Source organism: Oncorhynchus masou, chromosome 10 (assembly GCF_036934945.1).
Source record: "Oncorhynchus masou masou isolate Uvic2021 chromosome 10, UVic_Omas_1.1, whole genome shotgun sequence".
Classification (NCBI taxonomy): Eukaryota; Metazoa; Chordata; class Actinopteri; order Salmoniformes; family Salmonidae; genus Oncorhynchus; species Oncorhynchus masou.
In genome coordinates, this window is record NC_088221.1 from 6,407,321 (window position 1) to 6,434,645 (window position 27,325).

Here is a 27,325-nt window from a genome sequence, read left to right on the forward strand (position 1 = left end):
ATATGCCTTAGGTACAAAACTCTGAACTTAATCATTATCAACCTTGCAAGCTGTTCCATTCCAAAAATATTTTGCAACTAGTTTACTTCTCAAAGTACTGGAGGTGTCTTGCTCAGTACTTCTTGGTCTTCATACATCAATAGTTACCCCCTCCCTTTAAATGGTAATACTATCTTCACAATCAATTGAAATACATTCATCCAATAAATCAAGCATATCATAATTGTATACAAAACTCTATGACATGACACACAAGCAGCCATAAAAGCAATCTCATAACTGACCATTTATTTTTTACATTGTAGAATAATAGTGAAGACTTAAAAACTATTAAATAACACATACAGTGGCATGCGAAAATATTCACCCCCCTTGGCATTTTTCCTATTTTGGGATTTTTGTGGGGTTTGTATCATTTGATTTCCACAACACGTGTACCACTTTGAAGATGCAAAATATGATATATTGTGAAACAATCAAGAAATAAGACAAAAAAAACAGAACTTGATCGTGCATAACTATTCACCCCCCCTCTCAAAGTTGATACTTTGTAGAGCCAACTTTTGCAGCAATTACAGCTGCACATCACTTAGGGTATGTCTCTATAACCTTGGCACATCTAGCCACTGGGATTTTTGCCCATTCTACAAGACAAAACTGCTCCAGCACCTTCAAGTTGGATGGGTTCCACTGGTGTACAGCAATCTTTAAGTCATACAACAGATTCTCAATTGGATTGAGGTCTGGGCTTTGACTAGGCAATTCCAAGACATTTAAATGTTTCCCCTTAAACCAGTCAAGTGTTGCTTTAGCAGTATGCTTAGGGTCATTGTCCTGTTGGAAGGTGAACCTCCGTCCCAGTCTCAAATCCCTGGAAGACTGAAGCAGGTTTCCCTCAAGAATTTCCCTGCATTTAGCTCCATCCATCATTCCTTCAATTCTGACCAGTTTCCCAGTCCCTGCCGATGAAAAACAGCATGATGCTGCCACCACTATTCTTCACTGTGGGGATGATGTTCTCAGGGTGATGCGAGGTGTTGGGTTTACGCCAGACATAGCATTTACCTTGATGGCCAAAAAGCTCAATTTTAGTCTCATCTGACCAGTATCTTCCTCCACATGTTTGGGGAGTCTCCCACATGCCTTTTTGGCAAACACCAAACATGTTTGATAATTTTTTTCTGGCCACTCTTCCGTAAAGCCCAGCTCTGTAGAGTGTACGGCTGTAAGTGGAGCTTTGCAGCAAGGTTATCTTTGGTCTCTTTGTTGGCTCGTTGAATAATGACCTCCTTGCCTGGTCCGTGAGTTTTACTGGGCGGCCCTCTCTTGGCAGGTTTGTTCTGGTGCCATATACTTTCCATTCTTAAAATAATGGATTTAATGGTGCTCCATGGGATGTTCAAAGTAAAAAAAAAAAAATTATAACCCAACCCTGATCTGTACTTCTCCACAAGGTTGTACCTGACCTGTTTGAAGAGCTCCTTGGTCTTCATAGTGCTGCTTGCTTGGTGGTGCCCCTTGCTTAGTGGCGTTGCAGACTCTGGGGCCTTTCAAAACAGGTGTATATATACTGAGATCATGTGACACTTAGATTGCATACAGGTGGACTTTATTTAACTCATAATGTGACTTCTGAAGGTAATTGGTTGCACAAGATCTTATTTAGGGGATTGATAGCACTCAACACGTTTCCATTTAATAAAAACATTATTGTTTTAAACAAGTTATTATTTTTCATTTCACTTCACCAATTTGGACTCTTTTGTGTATGTCCATTACATGAAATCCAAATAAAAATCCATTTAAATTACAGGTTGTAATGCAACAAAATAGGAAAAACGCAAATTGGGGTGAATACTTTTGCAAGGCATTGTATGGAATCATGTAGTAACCAAAAAAGTAAACTTTTGACTGGTACTCTATCTACACAATAAATATATTTTGTTATATATACTGTTTCAATGTTTGATAATGAAGACAACAAAACTTATAATCGATTAACAAAATGTTTAAAAAAAGGTGAAACCTAACAGTTTCATAAATTAAACATTTTCCTAATCTGCGTGGATGTGACATGCACCTACATACATTTATTTTCTGAGTAAGTAACCATTTGGCAATATACCCAAAACAAAAATACATTCTTTCTCCAAGCGTCATCCTAATTTAATAGTGAGGACCTGCATTATGAATAACTGATGAATAGTCTGCAATCATATGCATTCTTACAGTAAAAAGCTGTGGTTACACATTGCATTAACATGTGGTTGTCGTCATCCAATCAAGATGACCCAATCAATATCTGATCGAGATTTGTTACGCCTACACATAGGAATAAAATGTGTCTCATCTGCCCACAACGTCAATTCAATATTGTGACCAGATTCCTTGGTCCTGTCCTGTATGCAAATTAATCCAACCTGCTTTGGACCTCCACTTATGACATAAGCTGTTTAAATCAACAGAAAACAGCACAAGTTTATAGTCAATAGTTTTATACTCTCATCATTACAACCTTTGTTTGTTACCCAGCGATATAAGACATAATAGGCTACTGTCCCAATAACCTCGATCTGTCCACAGCCGTAGTAATAAATATTCAGAGAATCTCCCATCCCTGACAGTCACCACACAAACGAGCTAAGTATCTGGATGTGTGTACAATTAATGCACAGTATAAATACAAATGACAGGCCCTAATGCACAGAGTAGAAACAGAAACATGTTAAGTTACAGAGTAACTACAAATTGCATCTCCGAATGGTGCATCGCATTTAACCAAACAGGCCTGGACAGGGTTGATATTTACGCATGGATGTTTACATGCGTTGTCTTTATATAATTTGTAATTGTGTATTGTAAATAACCTTTAGTATAGGCCTAAACATTACCAAATGAAAGAATGTGACATGCTGGGAGAACGATCGTGGTTTAGTTTTCTCCAAATCATTGATCAGTGATAATTCACTAATGAAACCTCTAATATGATAAGCTATAGCAAAACGAATAGGGAAATTATGAAAATGCATGGATAAAAGTGGCAATCGATAAAAAGTGCAAAGGAGCACACATGTAAAGCAAATACTATGGCTTTCTAAAAGGAATAAAGCGTCAATCTGAAAGTAGCCTTAAGAGTCCTTCATGTTTGTAGCCTACAGTATATTGTACAGTGGCCTCGTTCATGCTTACAGAAAGCTATGCACCTTTACGCATCAGTTTGGACATCTTCTGCACTGTATTTATAGCTCGAAAATGCTATAAAGATAAAATTACACAAGTACTAGATGTTAAGAGAAGATACAAGATACTTGGATACAAGAGGTTTAGATAAAACAATTACGATTATTTTGAGTATTAAAATGAGAGAGCAGAGGTTTGGAACTTTGAGCTGGCATCCAGCCCTTGAGAAACATGTATCACACCATGAAATACACAAAGAACTATTCTGTTATTGTCTCATTACAAGAACATTCTCTGTAGGGACTCTATGGTGGAGGCAGAGAGGTTGTTAATATCTCGAACCAGTGCTGGATTTTGTGATTTTATGTCCATTTGTCTGAAAAGCTAAACTCACAACTCATCTCACCAGGTTAGGGGGCCAAGGGGGTTGTTCGGGGCTCGATCTTAGGACCTTTCTCATATAGATTAGGCACCTCCTTTCATGCAACAGCTCCTGCCTTCATGCATTTGACATATGAAGCCGTGCTCACTGTGTGACCGGTGTCATGGGAGATGGGGGTATAGGGCTGGTGGGGGACTGGGATGAGCTTTGGTACGACCGAAGGAGGACCTTGTGCTTGGTGGCCACACCCGCCCGCAGCTTCTGCTGCTTGTCCAGGTAGTCCTTGAGGCGTGTGGTGGTAAAGGTGAGGGTTTGCCGCCGCATCCGCATCAGGTAGGCGTCCTGGAGCCATGAGTTGTTGTAGCAGTCCTTGATGGAAGGACGGGCCCTGAAACAGAGGTCACTCCCAGGGTCAAGCAGCGCTAACTCAAAATCACAAACTATCCCACAAGGGACTGCGATACGACAGAAAAATACAAATTCTATCATTCATTCATTACGGGCTATGGCAGCCATTGGCAGCAATGTTGAACGGGTGTAGGTGTGAGGACTTAAATTCCTCAATCCTGCACTATCTATCAATGGCAGAAAAATACGTGTATAGATCAAGTTAACAACATCCAATGATTTGTAATTTTTTGGAGTGAGTAAGATGCAGTGCTGAGAAAGTAGTTGTCCCCCTACTTTATTGATATGTCAAAGAAAAATAAGAACTTGCCAATGTCAGTGCGGACAGTACATAATATAATTAATTGACCAATTCATCAAAAGGAAACGGCACTTAATTAGTATCAATTATCGCTTACCAAGGGTAACTACAGAGGACCTTTTTAAAAAACAGAGAGGCACTTTGAGACACGTTCTGGTAGAGTTTTCCCACATCAAACTTGGCTGCCAAGATTCTGGCTTCAGTCTCCTGTGGATTATTCTCCATGAAAGGCAACCTGCCGCTCAGCCTGAAAACATTTGTAATGGGTTAGAAATAGGTTAGACAGAGCACTTAAACTAAACAAATGAACACAGTCAATGATTGTGCAACTTGAAAACGATTGAAATGGGTTTAAATTGGTATGACAGAGCACTTGCAATACACAAATTAACACAGTCAAAGATTAATGTGTAACAATTTGTGTTTTTAGTTATTTAAATGCACTATAAATAAAGTTGTCCAGCTGTAACACTGTGTAGATGGCCGCACTTTATTGTCATTTCCGTTTCAGCTCAGTCAACTCAGGAAATTAAGTGAAAGTGAATTCATTAATTAAATAACACCCTTACAGAACTGTAAAAAGACTATTGACAGTCATGAATGGTATGGTTTGAATGAACTGGGAATTGGCTTGAGTTCAAATGTGTTCAAATGGCATTGGCCCAAAGCCTTGCTCGTACTTACATGATGAAGGTCAACACGCCCACACTCCAAATGTCAGCCGGAGGGCCCACCACATCCCCCTTCAACATCTCGGGAGCTTGAGGGAAAGGTTAGGAAAAATAAAAAAGGTTAGGGAAAGGTTAGGGAGATAACGTCAGGGCATTCAGCTATAGGAGGACACATAAAGGGACACAATTAAGATGCGTTTACATACCTGGTGTTAACATATGATTAATTGATCAAGTATGATTAGATCATTATCTATTTATTGATCTGTGCATCAATACATGGTATTATAAGCTGACTCTTACTGTCTGTGTCGGCATTGTGCCACAGAGACAGAGCGGTTGACTACAGAACATTTACTGCACGGAACACATTTTGATATGTTTGAAAATGTTCATATTGCCCAAGTTTACAAGTTTTCATCTTCAATAAATATTCTTATACATAAGGATGTCCTGTTATAAATGCTTTATGGCTAAGGTGAATCAGGTACAGTACGTTAGTTATATGCTAAAATAAAAATGTTCACCCCCTGTGTTTCAACCCTCAGGAATGGGTTGAGACGCCGCGGTTTAGATAATCCTCACGACTTACACATATACTCCAGAGTTCCAACAGGAGGGCTGAACTGTTTGAGGAAGAGTGGGTCAAAGGTCTGGGCGCTTCCAAAGTCTATGATCTTCACCATGTTCGTGTATGTGATGATGATGTTCTCCGGCTTGATGTCTAAGTGGAGGATGCGGCGGTTGTGCAGGTAGTCCAAACCTTGCAGAACCTGAATGATGTAGCCCACCACATCATCCTCTGAGTAGCGGAATCTAGGGGGTGGGGGACAAGAGGGACAACAAAGGATGAAAGGGTCAATTTAATGTCAATTCTGTCAATTGAGGAAGTTAACTGAAATTCCAAATTCCTGTCATTTGATTTGAATTGAATTTATTTGGGTAAAAAATTATTCCACAAGATGTGCATTGCTTTCTCAGAGGATAGCACTTAATTGAAACACTAATTTCCAAAGTGGTCCTTGGTGGTGAATTGCTTTTCAATTACAAAATTTGATGGAATTGACCCCAACCCTGACCCAGGAACACTATACAGAGCAATAGCAATCATCACGTACAAAAATATATAACAGAAATATTCCATTTATTTCCATAAGTTGGTACACCTAAGGATTTGTGCTGTCTGACCTGTCGATAAGGCTGTAGATGAGCTCTTTCCCCCTGCAGCACTCTGAGATGAGCACCAGATAGCGGGGCGTGATGTACGCCTCGTGCAGAGCCATGATCTTATCGTGGTGGAGGGACTTGAGGATGTTGTACTCCTGCAGCACCGTCTGTTTGTTGTCTGTCTCGTAGGGCACAATCTTAGCCATGAACAGGTTGCCTGTGGCGTTCTCTCTACATTCTCGGATCACGCCGAAGCGGCCCCTTTAAGACAAACAAAGAGAAAACAATCTTGAGGTGACACTTTTATTAAAGCCTTCAGGTATTATGTTTCATAAGCTGTTATGAGTATTCAAACCTTTAAAATGTATTTTTAATAAGGCTTATAATATATGATGTCTCTCTAAATGTATCAACATTACACCTGACTCAATAGTAATTATAACTGAATTATAGAAAGGTCCATTTTCAGTGGGATGCATAAAAAATACAATAATTTATAACAATAATATTATGGTAAGACAGTCTTGAGGGAAATGCTGTCTCTAAAATATGAAATAAGTTGATGTCTACACTGTTTCCTGAACAGTCATAACCCCATTCAATGTTATAATCCTGCACAATATTGAATAGAAAACTAAAATCTATGCAGCTGTTTCATTGGGTTACTTTCTTGCATAGGTTACACAGTTCATTAAACCACTGTGGAAGCCTAATCCCTGAGCACATCACAGTGGGAGCATTGTGAACATTTAATTTTCTATGCGTCCTTTACCTGGCCTTCTCATCCATGAAGGTGTATGGCTTCTGGGGCACTCCCTGGCGCAGGGTGCTCTCACTAGGTCGTCCACCCAAGGGCGTTCTGCATCTTGACAGCGTCATACGTGCGGTTGTAACCCCACCCTCCCCTTCTGGACTCGTGCTGGAAATTAGTATGATTGGGGATGAGATGGCGGGGATGGAGAGGAAGGGTGGGGTGACGCGTGGTGTGGCAGCCAGTATTGGTGCATACATGGGCACAGACAAAGTGGGTGTACAGATGGCGGGCGCAGGGGCCACAAGTGGGGGCGGGGTCTTAATCATGGGCGAGACAATATTGACGGGACTCTGGGGTTTGGGGAGAACGATAGGGGGAGTGAGCTTGGTTATGATTGCTGGTTGAGACGGTGTAGGTTTCGTGACGTTGATGTTGAGGGTCTTGGCTTTGGCCGGGGCTGGGGCGTGCTGAGCCAGAAGTAGGCTTTGGATCTCAGGGATGGCCAGATAGGATGGGCCCTCACTAATAATCATGGGGGCGGAAGCAGCGCTGGTTGGGGTCTGAGGGACTATGGGTTTGGAATCAATAGGTTTAGAGGCGGGGATAGTAGCGATAGGCTTGGCCGGTGGTACAGCAGAAGAGGAAGGGGAAGCAGACCGGGTCTCTCTGAATGGGGCAGAAGATGGGGCGGGGTGCACCTCTTTACTAGGCACAGGCTTCAAGGAGGGGACAGTCATTGTTGACGTTTTGACCACTGGTGCTGCAGGGACTGTCTTCACAACGACTGACCCACTGCATTTTGTTGGCACTGTTGATTCAGAATAACACCGTTTTTAGTGTCACTTTTTTCCCTCTCTTACAATGATATATATAAAAAAAAAAATCTATGACACTTTCATATTTGATGGAGAGAATAAGAGTTTACAGGAGTTTGTCAATCTCCAGGTTTCTCAAGCACATCATAGTGTACATGTGTGCAAACATTTAAACCACAGGGAATGTATGACAGAAAACACTCAATGTGATTTCTGTCATACAATGTGATTTTTATCTATTCATATTACTAATAGTTATTCATACTAGAAAGTAGTACATACCTGAAGCGTCCAGGCACTCTACCTCTGAGAGGTTACTGTAGGGTCCTTGGCCTGCCTTGTTCACACACGCCACTCTAAACCTGAAGACGCCCTCTCCTGGCAAGTCAACCACATTGTAGTAACAGTCAGCCACTCCTGTGGCCACGATGAGCCAGCTACTCTCAGCTGGGGGAGAAAGACCATACACATATTTTTATGTGTTCATTTTAATATATAATTAAGAAAGACACATTTCAATCATTGTCAGAGAACAAGGCCATGGAAAGAAGTTGAATGAATCATTGGGGTAATACAACTGTGATGTCTGTCAATGAATGAACAGAACATCACTGCAATATTGCTAACGACCACAAGAGGGAAGTAGTGCGTTGGACTGCATACATTTGGCGTATGTTACAACTGCATTTGGACAGTATGGCTTTGAAATTATACTAACACACTAAGTAGTGTGTGAGTGTGGCTGATTCCCAAATCACCCCCTTCCCCCACCCTTCGGCAATACATTTGCGAGTCCACGCGTACCTCCGCCATATACAGAAGTGTCCCAAAGCTGAGACAGTGAAAATGATTGAGGGTGTAGAGGCTAATTAGACTGGTATCCCAACACGCTCCGCAATATATTTGGAGTTTGCGCAATTTCATACAAAAGAATCGAGAGGCGTGCCTAATTATATGTTTTGTGCATTTGTTCTTTATCGGATTTCAAAGCTTGACACAACACCTCCCAAATGAAATGTTTAACTGTTACAGAGGTTTATATATTGTACATTTATATATTGTATATTGGAATTTGTTCATTTGAATTTCATTTTTTGTTTTATTATTTGAATCTGGAACATAAATTGCATCATTCAAGTCACAAGTGTGTCCTGAAGTTGATGGGTTTATTGATCTCCTCGCCACTCTCTGAAAGTCTCCCTCTGAGTTTTTTCAGCAACACGTGACAACAGAGGGCCATCTGAGAGAGTTGGTAGGGGTGAGGGGGTGGTTTGGGACACAATGACTCACCCTCTGCTTTTCTCTCCAGAGAGTAGGTGCAGGGAGCCATACTGTCTGAGGGCTTCCAGAGGACCAGGGCAGTGTTCTTATAGCGCTGGGGAACCTCAGGAGTCCCAGGGCGATTGGGTAAACCTATGAGGGCAGAAAGGTATTATCATCATTGCAACTCAGTCCTATTCAATCCAAATCAATAAATGCGTTATATCTAATATAATGCCTTAGGTAAAGAAGATTTCCAGTTGCGATAGAGTTTGTCTAAAGATAGATACATATCAAGTTTATGGTAATTCATTCAGTATCATTTTGTGAAGTAACAGAATTCGAAAGGAATTTTCGCTAAACTAGAGTAGGTTAGTTGCTGTGCTGGTCAAGGGGTCTGTCCACACCTAAATAATAGAAAGTGAAACGTTGTCATATAGAAAACCAATAAATAACAATTAAATTATTTTTCTCTGTCTTTTTGTCTTTCTCCACCCCCCCTCTCTCTCTCACACAGAGAGACAGAGATTCTCTCTGTCTTGCGCTCTCTGTTGTGTGTGAATCTAACTCACGAGTGAGGGAGAGGATACAGGAGCTGGAGACCGAAGCAAGAAGGTTTGTTGCCACACACTCATACAGCCCTGCATCCTTCTTGGTGGTTGTCATGATCATCAGCAGCTGCCTGCCATCAGGACAGGAGATAATGTTCATTCTGGCGTCAATCTGCAGAGGCTTCTTATCTGAGGAGGAAGAAAAAGGAACAATTTACTTTTTTATTTAACTAGGCAAGTCAGATAAGAACAAATTCTTATTTTCAATGACAGCCTAGTGGGTTAACTGCCTGTTCAGGGGCAGAACGACAGATTTGTACCTTGTCAGCTCGGCTGTTTGAACTTGCAACTTTCCGGTTACTATTCCAAAGCTCTAACCACTAGGCTACCCTGCCGCACCAGGGTAGCCTTAAAGCCAACATGTGTAATGCATTATGATGCAGTTATAATATATTTTAAGATTTGTTACACAAAGAGTGGAGGCTAGGGATGGATGTTATATTTAGCTCCTATAATAAGCTTTTACCTTTCATCCAGGAGATGTGTGGATGGGGGCTGCCAGCTGGGAGACAGCTAAGGGTGATGGGATCTCCCTCCAGCAGGGTGTAGTCCCTCAACTTGATGTGGAAAACGGGAGGGAAGTCTGGAGGAGAGACAAATTGGGAATGTGATTAAGAATTAAGAAAAATAGGCATCATTTCAATCCATTTTAAGCAGTCTTTTGTTTACCTGCCTGCTGTCATCAAACGCTAACTAAGCGTTTTTGTACAAACCAACCAATGCAATTCAATATCCCCATGTCTCCAGAACAGCTGGATTTGATGGCAAGGGATTTCTCTGCCCCTTTCTGGTGGGCACTTTGTGTGATTGAGATTAAGGGATGTTTCGAGAGGCTGATATCTCACCACAGAAAGGGCACAATTTTCTGGACTTGTAAAAACAGTCCCATAACTAGCAATGACCTACAAAAAATATATATTCTGCTTGATAGGTATTTCAGAGATTGCTAGCTCTTTCAATAGCTGTGTGTATCAACATGCTGTTGAGATTGATAAGCAAATTTACATTAACAAGCTACTGTGCAGTGCCTTTGGAAAGTAATCAGACCCCTTGACTTTTTCCACATCATTTTCCTCTCATCAATCTACACACTACCCCATAATGATAAGGCAAAAACTGTTTTGTTTCTTCTAATTTATATAAAATAAAAATACATGGAAATATCACATTTACATAAGGATTAAGCTTTTAAATTATATAAGATATTTGTATGTTCATGAATGTTTAATATTACGATTATTTATATGAATTGCGCACCCAATATGAATTGCACATCCAATTTCACCGGATGTTGACAACTGGTGTCCCGCTAGCTGTGCGCCTATCCCTAATTAATTAAACCACCTTTGACAGTGATTACAGCCTTGAGACTTCTTGGGTATGACACTAAAAGCTTGGCACACCTGTATTTGGGGAGTTTCTCAGATTCTCCGACTCTGCAGATCCTCTCAAGCTCTGTCGGGTTGGATGGGGAGCATCGCTGCACAGCTATTTTCAGGTCTCTCCAGAGATGTTCGATCGGGTTCAAGTCCGGGCTCTGGATGGGTCACTCAAGGACATTCAGAGACTTGTTCCGAAGCCACTCCTGCATTGTCTTAGCTGTTGGAAGGTGAATATTCGCCCCAGTCTGAGGTGCTGAGCACTCTGGAGCAAGTTTTCATCAAGAATCTCTCTAAACTTTGCTCTGTTCATTTTTGCCTCAATCCTGACTAGTCTCCCAGTCCCTGCCATTGAAAAACATCCCCACAGTATGAACCTGCCACCACCATGCTTCGCCGTAGTGATGGTGCCCGGTTTCCTCCAGACATGACGCTTGGCATTCAGGCCAAAGAGTTCAATCTTGGTTTCATAAGACCAGAGAATCTTGTTTCTCATGGTCAAAGTCTTTAGGTTGATTTTGGCAATTTCCAAGCAGGTTGTCATGTGCCTTTCACTGAGGAGTGGCTTCCATTTGGAATCTAGCTCTAGGAAGAGTCTTTGTGGTTCCAAACATCTTCCATTTAAGAATGATGGAGGCCACTGTTTTCTTGGGGACCTTCAATGCTGCAGACATTTTTTGGTACCCTTCCCCAGATCTGTGCCTTGACACAATCATGTCTTGGAGCTCTACAGACAATTTCTTCAACCTCATGCCTTGGTTTTTGCTTGACAAGCACTGTCAACTGTGGGACCTTAGTCAGGTGTGTGCCTTTTCAAATCATGTCCAATCAATTGAACTTACCACATGTGGACTACAATCAAGTTGTGGAAAGATCTCAAGAATGATCAACGGAAACAAAATGCGCCTGAGCTCAATTTCGAGTCTTATTGCAAAGGGTCTGAATACTTAAGTAAATAAGGTACTTCCACTTACTTCCGGCGCCGACCACTTACTTCCGGCGCCGACAGAGATGGCCGCCCCGCTTCGCGTTCCTAGAAAACTATGCAGTGTTTTGTTTTTTTACGTGTTATTTCTTACATTAGTACCCCAGGTCATCTTAGGTTTCATTACATACAGTCGAGAAGAACTACTGTATATAAGATCAGCATCAACTCACCATCAGTACGACCAAGAATATGTTTTTCGCGACGCGGATCCTGTGTTCTGCCTTACAAACAGGACAACGGAATGGATCGCATGCAGCGACCCAAAAAAACGACTCCGAAAAAGAGGGAAACGAGGCGGTCTTCTGGTCAGACTACGGAGACGGGCACATCGTGCCCCACTTCCTAGCATTCTTCTTGCCAATGTCCAGTCTCTTGACAACAAGGTTGATGAAATCCGAGCAAGGGTAGCATTCCAGAGGGACATCAGAGACTGTAACGTTCTGTGCTTCACGGAAACATGGCTCACTGGAGAGACGCTATCTGAAGCGGTGCAGCCAACGGGTTTCTCCACGCATCGCACCGACAGAAACAAACACCTTTCTGGCAAGAAGAGGGGTGGGGGCGTATGCCTTATGGCTAACAAGACATGGTGCGATGAAAGAAACATACAGGAACTCACATCCTTCTGTTCACCTGATTTAGAATTCCTCACAATCAAATGTAGACCGCATTATCTACCAAGAGAATTCTCTTCGATTATAATCACAGCCGTGTATATCCCCCCCCAAGCAGACACATCGATGGCTCTGAACGAACTTTATTTAACTCTTTGCAAACTGGAAACCATTTATCCGGAGGCTGCATTCATTGTTGCTGGGGATTTTAACAAGGCTAATCTGAAAACAAGACTCCCTAAATTTTACCAGCATATCGATTGCGCAACCAGGGGTGGAAAAACCTTGGATCACTGTTACTCTAACTTCCGCGACGCATATAAGGCCCTGCTCCGCCCCCTTTCGGAAAAGCTGACCACGACTCCATTTTGCTGATACCTGCCTACAGACAAAAACTAAAACAAGAAGCTCCCACGCTGAGGTCTGTCCAACGCTGGTCCGACCAAGCTGACTCCACACTCCAAGACTGCTTCCATCACGTGGACTGGGACATGTTTCGTATTGCGTCAGATAACAACATTGACGAATACGCTTATTGGTGTGCGAGTTCATTAGAACGTGCGTTGAAGATGTCGTTCCCATAGCAACGATTAAAACATTCCCTAACCAGAAACCGTGGATTGATGGCAGCATTCGCGTGAAACTGAAAGCGCGAACCACTGCTTTTAATCAGGGCAAGGTGTCTGGTAACATGACCGAGTACAAACAGTGCAGCTATTCCCTCCGCAAGGCTTTCAAACAAGCTAAGCGTCAGAACAGAGACAAAGTAGAATCTCAATTCAACGGCTCAGACACAAGAGGCATGTGGCAGGGTCTACAGTCAATCACGGACTACAGGAAGAAATACAGCCCAGTCACGGACCAGGATGTCTTGCTCCCAGGCAGACTAAATAACTTTTTTGCCCGCTTTGAGGACAATACAGTACCACTGACACGGCCTGCAACGGAAACATGCGGTCTCTCCTTCACTGCAGCCGAGGTGAGTAAAACATTTAAACGTGTTAACCCTCGCAAGGCTGCAGGCCCAGACGGCATCCCCAGCCGCGCCCTCAGAGCATGCGCAGACCAGCTGGCTGTTGTGTTTACGGACATATTCAATCAATCCCTATACCAGTCTGCTATTCCCACATGCTTCAAGAGGGCCACCATTGTTCCTGTTCCCAAGAAAGCTAAGGTAACTGAGCTAAACGACTACCGCCCCATAGCACTAACTTCCGTCATCATGAAGTGCTTTGAGAGGCTAGTCAAGGACCATATCACCTCCACCCTACCCGACACCCTAGACGCACTCCAATTTGCTTACCGCCCAAATAGGTCCACAGACGATGCAATCTCAACCACACTGCACACTGCCCTAACCCATCTGGACAAGAGGAATACCTATGTGAGAATACCTATGCTGTTCATCGACTACAGCTCGGCATTCAACACCATAGTACCCTCCAAGCTCGTCATCAAGCTCGAGACCCTGGGTCTCGACCCCGCCCTGTGCAACTGGGTACTGGACTTCCTGACGGGCCGCCCCTAGGTGGTGAGGGTAGGTAACAACATCTCCTCCCCGCTGATCCTCAACACTGGGCCCCCACAAGGGTGCGTTCTGAGCCCTCTCCTGTACTCCCTGTTCACCCACGTCTGCGTGGCCACGCACGCCTCCAACTCAATCATCAAGTTTGCTGACGACACAATAGTGGTAGGCTTGATTACCAACAACGACGAGACGGCCTACAGGGAGGAGGTGAGGGCCCTCGGAGTGTGGTGTCAGGAAAATAACCTCACACTCAACGTCAACAAAACTAAGGAGATGATTGTGGACTTCAGGAAACAGCAGAGGGAACACCCCCCTATCCACATCGATGGAACAGCAGTGGAGAGAGTAGCAAGTTTTAAGTTCCTCGGCATACACATCACAGACAAACTGAATTGGTCCACTCACACAGACAGCATCGTGAAGAAGGCGCAGCAGCGCCTCTTCAACCTCAGGAGGCTGAAGAAATTCGGCTTGTCACCAAAAGCACTCACAAACTTCTACAGATGCTCAATCGAGAGCATCCTGGCAGGCTGTATCACCGCCTGGTACGGCAACTGCTCCGCCCTCAACCGTAAGGCTCTCCAGAGGGTAGTGAGGTCTGCACAACGCATCACCGGGGGCAAACTACCTGCCCCCCAGGACACCTACTCCACCCGATGTTACAGGAAGACCATAAAGATCATCAAGGACATCAACCACCCGAGCCACTGCCTGTTCACCCCGCTATCATCCAGAAGGCGAGGTCAGTACAGGTGCATCAAAGCTGGGACCGAGAGACTGAAAAACAGCTTCTATCTCAAGGCCATCAGACTGTTAAACAGCCACCACTAACATTGAGTGGCTGCTGCCAACACACTGACACTGACTCAACTCCAGCCACTTTAATAATGGGAATTGATGGGAAATGATGTAAATATATCACTAGCCACTTTAAACAATGCTACCTTATATAATGTTACTTACCCTACATTATTCATCTCATATGCATACGTATATACTGTACTCTATATCATCGACTGCATCCTTATGTAATACATGTATCACTAGCCACTTTAACTATGCCACTTTGTTTACATACTCATCTCATATGTATATACTGTACTCGATAACATCTACTGTATCTTGCCTATGCTGCTCTGTACCATCACTCATTCATATATCCTTATGTACATCTTCTTTATCCCCTTACACTGTGTATAAGACAGTAGTTTAGGAATTGTTAGTTAGATTACTTGTTGGTTATTACTGCATTGTCCGAACTAGAAGCACAAGCATTTCGCTACACTCCCATTAACATCTGCTAACCATGTGTATGTGACAAATAAAATTTGATTTGATTTGATTTGGTATTTCTGTTTTTTGTTTTTTATACATTTGCAAACATTTCTCAAAACCTGTTTTCGCTTTGCTGAGAAAATTGTTTTATCTAATACATTTTAGTATAAGGCTGTAATGTAACAAATTGTGGGAAAAGTCAAGGGGTCTGAAAACCTTCCGAAGACACTGTATATACAATCTTGAACAAATGCACCTCAATAGCTAGCTTGATTATCTAACTGTGACTGATTTACCATTAGCTAATCTGGTATTGTAGCAGTTATTATCCACGCCTCCAAATTCAATTTGTAGAAGGGAGGACTATGGCTTATTAGCTGACTGGATAGCTGGATAATGTTGCTACAACTAGCCAGGTGAGCTTATATTAACCTAGCTAACTAACTACATTGACACGTTGACAACAGGCAGTACTCATACTCAGGGGGAGGAGTTCAGTGGTGTTGTTGCTTGCTTGGGCCAATGCAATACTGCAGAAATCAGGAAAGTTCAAATCAAATGAATTGCACTGCATAATGAATTTCAGACACTTAGGGATGATTTTGGTTTGATATTTAACATATGCTAATTTGGGGGACACTGACAGGTATTGTTTTTTGGGACACAATTGCTAAAGTTAGCATTTAGCGACAGCAACCAGGTAAACAAAACCAAGGCATCATCATGGATTGCTGTTTCTCCTTGTCCACTGACTGCTGACTGCTTACAGGGTAAGGAAACCAATATTAAATATTTTAATTTGGATGAATTTCAAGAAATTAAGGGCTTTCAGGATTACCAGATGCCAGTCTGGTGTACAAGCGGGAGCTTAGGGTGTCATTCTCTCTGGCTATAGCCGTGGGGATGTGAGACTCCGATACCATCTTGCCCTTCTTGCTAGCTCTGGTTAGGCCCCAACGGTCCCATCGGGACCTCCTTCCTACCTCTGCCCCTGCTGGAGGGAACAAATATAACTCAAACTGAAATCAACAGAAATAGTAACGAAGAAAAAAGATGAGGTTAGCACACAAGTGAAGCCTCTATTGGAAGTTTTCTTTCTTTCTTGTATGTCATCTCAGTATGTAGGGAATAAAGGTTTGCTTGAGGAAGGGCGTGGGAAGGTTTGCATAATTATAAAACAAAAATGTGTTTAGAGTCTCTTACATTTACCAGTTCTCAAATGAACCTGCATCCTTAAAATTGGATTCAAGCACCACATAATAGTGACATTGTGTCTGTGCGGTGAAAATGCACCTTTTCATTGTTAAAATTACAATTAGTCTAATTCTGCTAAGTAATCATCTTGAAATTAACACATATGACTTTTTCAGGTGCAGGGGGAACATGTTAATTTTGATTGACATTTTCAAGGTGAAGAAGTCTCGTACCTTTGGATGTTCTCTCCGACTTGATGCTGAACATAGATTCCATGGACTCTGAGGAGGTTCCGGTGCCTGACTGAGAAGCCAGCTGGTTTTGAGGGATACCGGATCCAGCCATACTCTTTACGCTACGTCCCTCAGAAGTCGACCTGTGCAGAATGGAGAACAGGGGTGTCTTCTTGCTCTCTGGCTTGTTGGATTCCCTTTCCTCTGACGCTATCCTCCTGGATATCCTGGACACGGTCGACTCGATCTTCCTACGCATGGCCATAACCGGTAACTCGTTGGGCTTTTCCGGCTCCTTGTCCTCCTGCTCCGCCTCAGCTTCTATTCCCCTATCCATCCTCATCGTCTCCACCTCCTTCCTCTCCTGGGAATGGGATCCTCTTCGGCTGCGGAAAGCCCAGGAGAGCCGGCGCCTGGGAGTCACTGGTTCTTCCTCCTTGGGCTTTTCTTCCTTGCTTTCGGTTGAAGGAGTCCTCTTGAGTTGCATGGAAAGCCTTCTCATAAAGCCTTCGTCCTTCTGGGTCTCGCAGAGATCCTGTACCGACTTGGATTTCTCCTCCAGTCTCCTGGGGACAAATACAAACGGCGCTCCAATGGGCCCAGGGTGGTATACATCTTCGCCTGACTTGGCAGAGTCCAAAGAGGCTACTGGTTTATTCTCAGGCTTTGACCAGTTGAGAAGCTGCAGGCCTCGCGTTAGAGAATACTCACGTTTTTTGAAGCGGGCCTCAAATACTTCCTCAGAGGCAATGCCATAGAGGATTTGTCCCACTGGCGAGAGCTCACACTGGGGTGTAGTGCATGGGGAAACCTTGGGTGGACTCGGTTCCTTGGGCTCGGGGGATGCCACCCTTGAATAGACTGCAGGCTGTTCCCCTGGTGTGGATAGCAGAGTGACTGGCTTTGTTGGGCCCGGGACAGATGTAGGTGTGTTTATAAATGTTGGTGCTTGCACAGGGACTGGAACAACCACAAGGGTGGAGTCTGCTAACAGGGGGCTAACTAGGGGCTGAAGCAAGGGGACCATGATGGTCTGCATTATGCTAGTGTACGCAGAGGTCCTACCATCTGGGAGCACAGTTAGGGCAGGTGGAGAGGGAGTCATAACATTTGCTGGTGCTCTTGAAGATGCTGGTGCTGGCGTGACCCTATACAAACTTGTAGTAATGACCATCTTAGAAGATTTCACTTGTGCCTTCAGTTCCTTTTCTACTTTTTTTTCATCTTTTTGAACTTCTTTGTGTACTTCTTCAACTTCCCTAGCTTTTTCTTCAACAACAGGAACAGTCTCATTTTCCTCAATCTCTTCTTTATCTTTCTTAATTTGTTCCTCTAATTTAAGAACCCTCACAGGAGGGCTATACTCCCTCCAAGGAGGGATAGGCTCCCTCGGGGCCATGTACTCTGGTTCCATCATCGTTTTTTCATGAATGGACTTCTCAGTCTTAATCTCCATGTCTATTGATGAGTCCTCTTCCTCCATCTTAGTTTTTGTCTCATGTTCCCTAGGCACTGGGCTTGGTGTGGGAAGTTTAGGGGTAGGTTCAATGAGAGTCACGGGGCAGGAGTCATTATTGAATGGCTCAGTGAGAGCAGACATGGATATGGCCTCCTTTAGCCTTCGCTCCTCTATCTGAGCCAGCGGGATTTCCAGTGGTACCCCGGTGCGTCGGTGCAGGGGAACGGGCTCTGCATCATCTCCTTGACTGAAGGAGGCGCTCTTGCGAAGGAATTTGGGTTTGAGCACGTCCACTCTGGGCTCGTCGCTGGAGACTGCCTTGGTTAATGGAGGAACCCATAAGGGAGTAGTGCGCGAGTAGCGCTCCAGCAACGATGACCGCCACCTTCCATCATCCATACCCAGTGTCTCCAGCAGGGGTCCTCGCAGGCCGCTCATTTTCTTGTCCACAGAGCCATCTCGGAGCAACCTCTGCCTCATCAGCTCCAGTTTGTGAGCATAGTCCTCTTGACTCAGAGGACCTGGACTCACGCTCCTCCTAGGGAACTCCATGGATACCGCCTTTTTGAGGACTTGTCTGCCTTTTTCAGTGATTTCGTCATCTGCTCTATCTTCTGGAACGATGTGGAGTAGCAGCGCGCTGTCAGCAGAGCCCCCTCTATGCAGCTGCCCCCTTCTGGGTCCACCCTCTTGCTTGTCCAACTCCAAGCTCGAGCCTCTGCACAAGGGCCTTCTAGCATTCTCAGATACTTGTGCCAACTCTGCCAACTCCTCATCCGAAGACCCCTTGTCATTTTCTTGCATCAACCTCTTCCTGGCGCGACCCCTACCTGTGGAATCTCCAGCCTCTTTCTCTTTCCCCATGGATTCACACTCCATCGCCTCTTGGCCATGGGTGACTGCTGTCCCTGAACTTTCAATAGTGCCGTTTGACCGGCTTGTGCCTTCCTGGATCTCGTTTAGAGACATTCTTGATCCGGAGAACTCCATACTAAGTGGCATTGGAATGAAGGGCAGCTTGTCAATATCTTCGTCGGAGTCAGAGGACGATGATGGTGGGGGTGAGCCCTCTTTGAGGTGTCTGGGAACAGCGATGGAGATGTGGCTGGATGAGTCATTCAGCAACTCAGTGATGGACCTCATGACCATTTTGGATTTGTAGCTGATAAGGGACCGCTGCAAAAGACGGACATAACCAAATATAAGGTGGAAGGAGAAACAATTCAATAAAAAAAAGCTTTGAAGACAAACCTGCCACTTTTGGCGCGCCACAAACTTCTTGAGGGTCTCTGTGCTTATTGCCTTCCCCTTGGTAAGGGTCTGTATGAAGAAAATAGATTAGCATGTGCAATTTTGAAATTGCTCAATATGTTACCAAATTACACTACATGACCAAAGTATGTGGACACCTGCTCGTCGAACAACTCATTCCAAAATCATGGGCATTAATATGGAGTTGGTCACCCCTTTGCTCCTAAAACAGCCACCACTCCTCTAGGAAGGCTGTCCACTAGATGTTGGAACATTGCTGTGGGGACTTGCTTCCATTCAGCCACAAAAGCATTAGTGAGGTCTGGCACCGATATTGGGCGATTAGGCCTGGCTCACAGTCGGCGTTCCAATTTGGCGTTCCAATTCATCCCAAAGGATGGGGTTGAGGTCAGGGCTCTGTGCAGGCCAGTCAAGTTCTTCCACACCGATCTTGAAATACCATTTCTGCTTGGTCATCGTTTTGTGCATGGGGGACATTGTCATGCTGAAACAGGAAAGGGCATTTACCCAAACTGTTGCCACAAAGTTGGAAGCACATAATGATCTAGAATGTTATTGTATGCTGTAGCATTATGTTTTCCCTTTACTGGAACTAAGGGGACTAGTCCGAAACATGAAAAATAGCCTCAGACCATTATTCCTCCTCCGCCAAACATTACAGTTGGCACTATACATTCGGGGCAGGTAGCGTTCCTCTGGCATCAGCCAAACCCAGATTCATCCGTCGGACTTCCAGATGGTGAAGCGTGATTCATCACTCCAGAGAACTTTTCCACAGCTCCAGAGTCCAATGGTGGTAATAATTTACACCACTTCAGCAGACACTTGGCATTGCGCATGGTAATCTTAGACTTGTGTGAAGCTGCTCTGCCATGGAAACCCATTTCATGAAGCTCCCGACAAACAGTTATTGTGCTAACGTTGCTTCCAGAGGCAGTTTGGAACTCGGTAGTGTGTGTTGAAACTGAGGAAAGACGTTTCCACTTCACAATAACAGCACTTACAGTTGACCGGGGCAGCTCTTGCAGGGCAGAAATTTTACGATCTGACTTGTTGGAAAGTTGACATCCTATGAAGGTGCCACGTTGAAAGTCACTGAGCTCTTTAGTAAGGTTATTCTACTACCAATGTTTGTCTATGGAGATTGCAATGCTGTGTGCTCAATTTTATACACCTGTCAGCAACGGGTGTAGCTGAAATAGCCACTAATTTGAAGGGATGTCCACATACGTTTGTATATATAGTGTATATGATGATGCATCTCTAGTCAGAACAGATCCCTGAAGCAATTGTGTGTTGTGCGTCACATAAGAGTCAAAGTTTACATGTCTCACCTTGAACCATGGATGACGGAGACCCTCTTCTGTATCAGGCCTCCTAAAGGGATGGCATGATTCCATTTTACATTTGATTTCTAGTGAGGGTGAAGAAGCCCACAAATGTATAAGAACTAAAGAAACGTGAATCTAGAAGGGACACATCCTATCTTGAAAACTGCAACTCAAGTTGTCTTGAACATGTATTCAATCAAACGCATGATATACCTGAAATTTGAAATAGCACATGGACATCTCAAGTTTTGGCCTGAACATGTTAAAATCTATAGTTGCCACTCACAGTCTGTCTGCCACCAGCAGTTTGATGATGAATCCCTTGGCTTCTTGGCACAGGTCAGTGAACATACTCTCATCAAAGGCCACATTGTAGTTCCTGATGTTGAGCACGGATCTGTGGTCATTCTCTCCAGCAAACGGAGACACTCCAGTCAGGCTGAAATGCAGAAACACCTGTGAACATCTCACTAATTGTTCACTGATTTCTAGAGCCACGTTCCAATATTACTGCAGGTTGATGGCATGTCTGATAGGGTCTCTCTCATAGCAATACAAATAGGAATCAACAGCTACATATGTGGTGTGAATTTATCCATTGGCTTGTAAAGAGTGAATATGCATAAATCCAAGCTTAATAACCTCTAGTGACACCCCATCCCGGATCCGGGAGCGTAATCATCGACTGACACTAATTAGCATAACGCAACGGACATAAATATTACTAGAAAATATTCTTATTCATGAAAATCACAAGCGAAATATATTGAGACACAGCTTAGCCTTTTGTTAATCACCCTGTCATCTCAGATTTTCAAAATATGCTTTACAGCCAAAGCAAGACAAGCATTTGTGTAAGTTTATCGATAGCCTAGCATAGCATTATGTCCAGCTAGCAACAGGTAGCTTGGTCACGAAAATCAGAAAAGCAATCAAATGAAATCATTTACCTTTGATGAGCTTCAGATGTTTTCACTCAGGAGACTCCCAGTTAGATAGCAAATGTTCCTTATTTCCAAAATTATTATTTTTGTAGGCGATATAGCTCCGTTTGTTCTTCACGTTTGGCTGAGAAATCGACCGGAAATTGTGGTCACGACAACGCCAATTTTTTTTCCAAATTAGCTCCATAATATCGACAGAAACATGGCAAACGTTGTTTATAATCAATCCTCAAGGTGTTTTTCAAATATCTATTTGATAAAAGATCCACCGGGACAATTGGTTTTTCAGTAGGACCGATTGGAAAATGGCTACCTCTGTATTTTAAGCGAGAATCACTCTGAGAGCCATCAGGTGACCACTTACACAATGTAGCTGCTTACGGGTCTCTTCAACATAAAGGCATAAAACTACGTCACAATGCTGTAGACACCTTGCGGAATACATAGAAAAAGCAATCTGGTTGATAGCCCATTCACTGCTCAATAGGGACGCATTGGAACGCAGAGCTTTCAAAACATGAGGCAAAACATGAGGCACTTCCGGATTGGATTTTTCTCAGGCTTTCACCAATATCAGTTCTGTTATACTCACAGACAATATTTTTACAGTTTTGGAAACTTTAGAGTGTTTTCTATCCTAAACTGTCAATTATATGCATATTCTAGCATATTGTCCTGACAAAATATCCCATTTACTTTGGGAAAATTATTTTTCCAAAAATGAATATAGTGCCCCCTAGTCACAAGAGGTTTTACGTTGTAATTAATAATCTTGTGGGATCACACCAAATTTAAGACATGTTTAACGTGTACCTACCACAGATATGTAATGACTCCAATCGGCCTGGAAGAAAAAGCAGAGAATTAGAGAGGATCCATTTGTGATATGTATCAAGTTTTTAACACTTTCATGGCCTTTAGCGTTTTTTACCAGATGTCAGTTGCCTTGGACACAGGAGTTTGGTTGACAATTTCTGGGGCAACAAATTCTGGTGCGCCGTATTTGCAGTACTGAGCCTCGTCGGGTGTGAGCTCTATGGCATTTCCGAAATCACAGATGCGGATTTGATCACCATGGTGGTCTGCCATGAGGATGTTATCAGGCTAGGGGGAAACCCAAAAGAGGTCAGAGTTCAGAATAAAGATCATCATATTGACAAATTACTGAATTCAGGGGTACATATTCCTTGTTTAAACAAACACCTGCAAAACAAACAAAAAACACGGTACTAACCAGAATCCCTCTCGTGACATTTCTTTAAATCTCTCTTTTCAGTGAAGACGTGTTTACCTTGATATCCAGATGGATGATATTTTGATGGTGAAGGTAGTCCACACCCTCCAGCAACTGTCTCATGCAAGAGCGGATCTGCAGGTATACCAAGCATAGGTACAGTCAGGTCCATAAATATTTGGACAATGACCAAGTTATTATTTTAGCTCTCTACCACAGCATATTGGAGTTGAAATTAAATAATGAATATGAGCTGAAAGTGCATACTTTCAGCTTTAATTTGAGGGTATATTCATCCAAATCAGATGAACAGTGTAGGAATTACAACACTCTTATAACTGACCCCCCCTCTTTTTAAGGTACCAATTGGTTGCTCAGCTGTTCCATGACCAGGTATGTGTTATTCCCTCATGACTTAATTTACAAGTAAGCAGATTTGGAATCAGTTTAGAGTTGATTTCAAGTGTGGCATTTGCATTTGGAATTGGTTGCTGTTAACACCCAATATGAGGAAGTCCAAAGAGCTGTCACTGCAAGTGAAGCAAGCCATCATGAGGCTGAAAAATCAAAATAAACCCATCAGCAAAAATATTAGGTGTGGCCAAATCAACTACTTGGTACATTCCTAAAAAGAAAGAACGCACTGATGAGCTCAGGAGCACCAAAAAGCCCGGAAGGCCACGGAAAACAACTGTAGTGGACGACAGAAGAACTCTTTCCCTCTTTCCCTGGTGAAGAAAACTCCTCCACACAACTCCACACAACTCCAGGTGTCTGTGTGAAAGTCAACAATCAAGAGAATAATTCACCAGAGTAAATACAGAGGGTTTACCACAAGATTTAAACCATTGGTAAGCCTCAAAAACAGGAAGACCAGATTAGAGTTAGCCAAAAAACATCTTAGAAAGCCTGTAGAGTTCTGGAACAACATCATATGGACAAATGAGACAAATATCAACTTGTACCAGAATGATGGAAAGAGATTCATGGAGAAGGGAAGGAACTGCTCATCTGTGAAACATGGTGGAGGTAGTGTTATGGCGTAGGCATGTATTGCTGCCAATGGAACTGGTTCCCTTGTATTTATTGATGATGTGACTGCTGACAAAAACATCAGGATGAATTCTGAAGTGTTAAGGGCTATATTATCTGCTCAGATTCAGCCAAATGCTTCAAAACTCATTGGACGGTACTGATGGACAATGACCCGGAGCATACTGCGAAAGCAACCCAATACTTTTTTAAGGCAAAAAAGTGGAATGTTCTGCAATGGCCAAGTCAGTCACCTGAACTGAATCCAATTGAGCATGCGTGTAACGGCGTTCTTCGTTTGTTGAAAGAGAGTCGGACCGAAATGCAGCGTGTTGGTTACTCATATTTTTAATGAAACAAATGACGATACATGAAATAACTTATAAATACAAAAACAACAAACGGAACGTCTGGTGAACACTAACACAGAGATAGGAACAATCACCCACGAAATACACAGTGAAACCCAGGCTACCTAAATACGGTTCCCCATCAGAGACAACAAGAATCACCTGACTCTGATTGAGAACCGCCTCAGGCAGCCAAACCTAAACTAAACACACCCCTAATCAACCACAATCCCAATGCCTACAAAAAAACCAATACGACAACACAATAACATAAACCCATGTCACACCCTAGCCTGACCAACTAATTAACTAAAACACAAAATACTAAGACCAAGGCGTGACAGAACCCCCCCCCCTAAGGTGCGAACTCCCGGACGCACCTCAAAACAATAGGGAGGGTCCGGGTGGGCGTCTGTCCATGGTGGCGGTTCCGGCTCGGGACGTGGACCCCACTCCATAAATGTCATAGTTCCTCCCCTTCGCGTCCTGGGATAATCCACCCTCGCCGCCGACCATGGCCTAATAGTCCTCACCCAGAACCCCACTGAACTGAGGAGTAGCTCGTGACTGAGGGGCAGCTCGCGACTGAGGGGCAGCTCAGGACTGAAGCAGCTCGGGACTGAGGGGAAGCTCGGGACTGAGGGGAAGCTCGGGACTGAGGGGCAGCTCGGGACTGAGGGGCAGCCCAGCACTGAGAGGAAGCCCAGCCAGGCAGTTGAATCCGGCAGATCCTGGCTGGCTGACAGTTCCGACAGATCCTGGCTGGCTGGCAGTTCTGGCAGATCCTGGCTGACTGGCAGATCTGGAAGAGTCTGGTTGACTAGCGGATCTGGAAGAGTCTGGTTGACTAGCAGATCTGGAAGAGTCTGGTTGACTAGCAGATCTGGAAGATTCTGGTTGACTGGCAGATCTGGAAGAGTCTGGTTGACTGGCAGATCTGGAAGAGTCTGGCTGACTGGCGGATCTGGAAGAGTCTGGCTGACTGGCGGATCTGGAAGAGTCTGGCTGACTGGCGGATTTGGAAGAGTCTGGCTGACTGGCGGATCTGGAAGAGTCTGGCTGACTGGCGGATCTGGAAGAGTCTGGCTGACTGGCGGATCTGGAAGAGTCTGGCTGACTGGCGAATCTGGAAGAGTCTGGCTGACTGGCGGATCTGGAAGAGTCTGGCTGACTGGCGGATCTGGAAGAGTCTGGCTGACTGGCGGATCTGGAAGAGTCTGGTTGACTGGCGGATCTGGAAGAGTCTGGCTGACTGGCGGATCTGGAAGAGTCTGGCTGACTGGCGGATCTGGAAGAGTCTGGCTGACTGGCGGATCTGGAAGAGACTGGCTGACTGGCGGATCTGGAAGAGTCTGGCTGACTGGCGGATCTGGAAGAGTCTGGCTGACTGGCGGATCTGGAAGAGTCTGGCTGACTGGCGGATCTGGAAGAGTCTGGCTGACTGGCGGATCTGGAAGAGTCTGGCTGACTGGCAGATCTGGAAGATTCTGGCTGACTGGCGGATCTGGAAGAGTCTGTCTGACTGGCAGATCTGGAAGAGTCTGTCTGACTGGCAGATCTGGAAGAGTCTGTCTGACTGGCAGATCCTGGCAGACTGACGGCTCTGGGTGCTTCATGCTGACTGACGGCTCTGGCTGCTCCATGCTGATTGACAGCTCTGGCGGCTTCTTGCAGACTGACAGCTCTGACTGTTCCATGCAGACTAACAGCTTTGGCAGCTCCTTGCCGACTGGCAGCTCCTTGCAGACTGGCAGCTCCTTGCAGACTGGCAGCTCCATGCAGACTGGCAGCTCCATGCAGACTTGCAGATCCATGCAGACTGACAGCTCTGGCTGCTCCAAGCAGACTGACAGCTCTGACTGCTCCATGCAGACTGACAGCTCTAGCTGCTCCATGCAGACTGGCAGCTCTAGCTGCTCCATGCAGACTGGCAGCTCCTTGCAGACTGGCAGCTCCTTGCAGACTGGCAGCTCCATGCAGACTGGCAGCTCCATGCAGACTGGCAGCTCTGGCTGGTCCTTGCAGACTGACAGTTCTGGCTGCTCCATGCAGACTGGCAGCTCTAGCTGCTCCATGCAGACTGACAGCTCTGACTGCTCCATGCAGGCTGACAGCTCGGACTGCTCCATGCAGGCTGACAGCTCCTTGCAGACTGGCAGCTCTGACTGCTCCAAGCAGACTGACAGCTCTGGCTGCTCCAAGCAGACTGACAGCTCTGGCTGCTCCAAGCAGACTGACAGCTCTAGCTGCTCCGAACAGGCAGGAGGCTCCGGCAGCGCTGTAGAGGAGGAAGGCTCTAGAAGCGCTGAACAGGCGGGAGGCTCCGGCAGCGCAGGAGAGGAGAAAGGCTCCGACAGCGCAGGAGAGGCGAGGCGCACTGTAGGCCTGATGTGTGGTGCTGGCACTGGTGGTATTGGGCCAAGGGAAACGCACAGGAAGCCTGGTGCGGGGAGCTGCTACCGGAGGGCTGGGGTGTGGAGGTGGTACTGGATAGACCGGACCGTGCAGGCGCACTGGAGCTCTTGAGCACCGAGCCTGCCCAACCTTACCCGGTTGAATACTCTCGGTCGCCCTGCCAGTGCGGCGAGGTGGAATAGCCCGCACTGGGCTATGTAGGCGAACGGGAGACACCAAGCGCAAGGCTGGTGCCATGTAAGCCGGCCCAAGGAGACGCACTGGGGACCAGATGCGTAGAGCCGGCTTCATGGCATTTGGCGCGACGCTCAATCTAGCCCGGCCGATGCGCGGAGCTGAAATATACCGCACCGGGCTATGCACCCGCACTGGGGACACCGTGCGCACCACTGCATAACACGGTGCCTGCCCGGTCTCTCTAGCCCCCCGGTAAGCACAGGGAGTTTGCGCAGGTCTCCTACCTGGCATAGCCATACTCCCTGTAAGCCCCCTCCCAAGAAATTTTTGGGGCTGATTCCCGGGCTTCCA

General features: G+C 44.8%; 1 protein-coding gene and 1 pseudogene across 1 annotated transcript in view; both read right to left on the minus strand.

Moving 5' to 3' along the window:
* The window catches only part of LOC135547778 (carboxy-terminal domain RNA polymerase II polypeptide A small phosphatase 1-like), a 48,357-nt pseudogene extending 46,864 nt beyond the window's left edge, over nt 1–1,493 (minus strand).
* A 2,213-nt stretch (nt 1,494–3,706) lies between these two features.
* The window catches only part of LOC135547779 (striated muscle preferentially expressed protein kinase-like), a 203,453-nt gene continuing 179,834 nt past the window's right edge, over nt 3,707–27,325 (minus strand). The window contains 19 exon segments of the mRNA XM_064977037.1: nt 3,707–3,950; nt 4,369–4,518; nt 4,956–5,031; nt 5,535–5,758; nt 6,131–6,370; nt 6,882–7,480; nt 7,553–7,671; nt 7,961–8,115; nt 8,959–9,091; nt 9,511–9,678; nt 10,016–10,132; nt 16,172–16,324; nt 16,761–19,395; nt 19,471–19,539; nt 20,826–20,868; nt 21,109–21,261; nt 22,584–22,610; nt 22,698–22,870; nt 23,058–23,135. Of these exon segments, the coding sequence (XP_064833109.1) occupies nt 3,707–3,950; nt 4,369–4,518; nt 4,956–5,031; nt 5,535–5,758; nt 6,131–6,370; nt 6,882–7,480; nt 7,553–7,671; nt 7,961–8,115; nt 8,959–9,091; nt 9,511–9,678; nt 10,016–10,132; nt 16,172–16,324; nt 16,761–19,395; nt 19,471–19,539; nt 20,826–20,868; nt 21,109–21,261; nt 22,584–22,610; nt 22,698–22,870; nt 23,058–23,135 (5,556 nt within the window).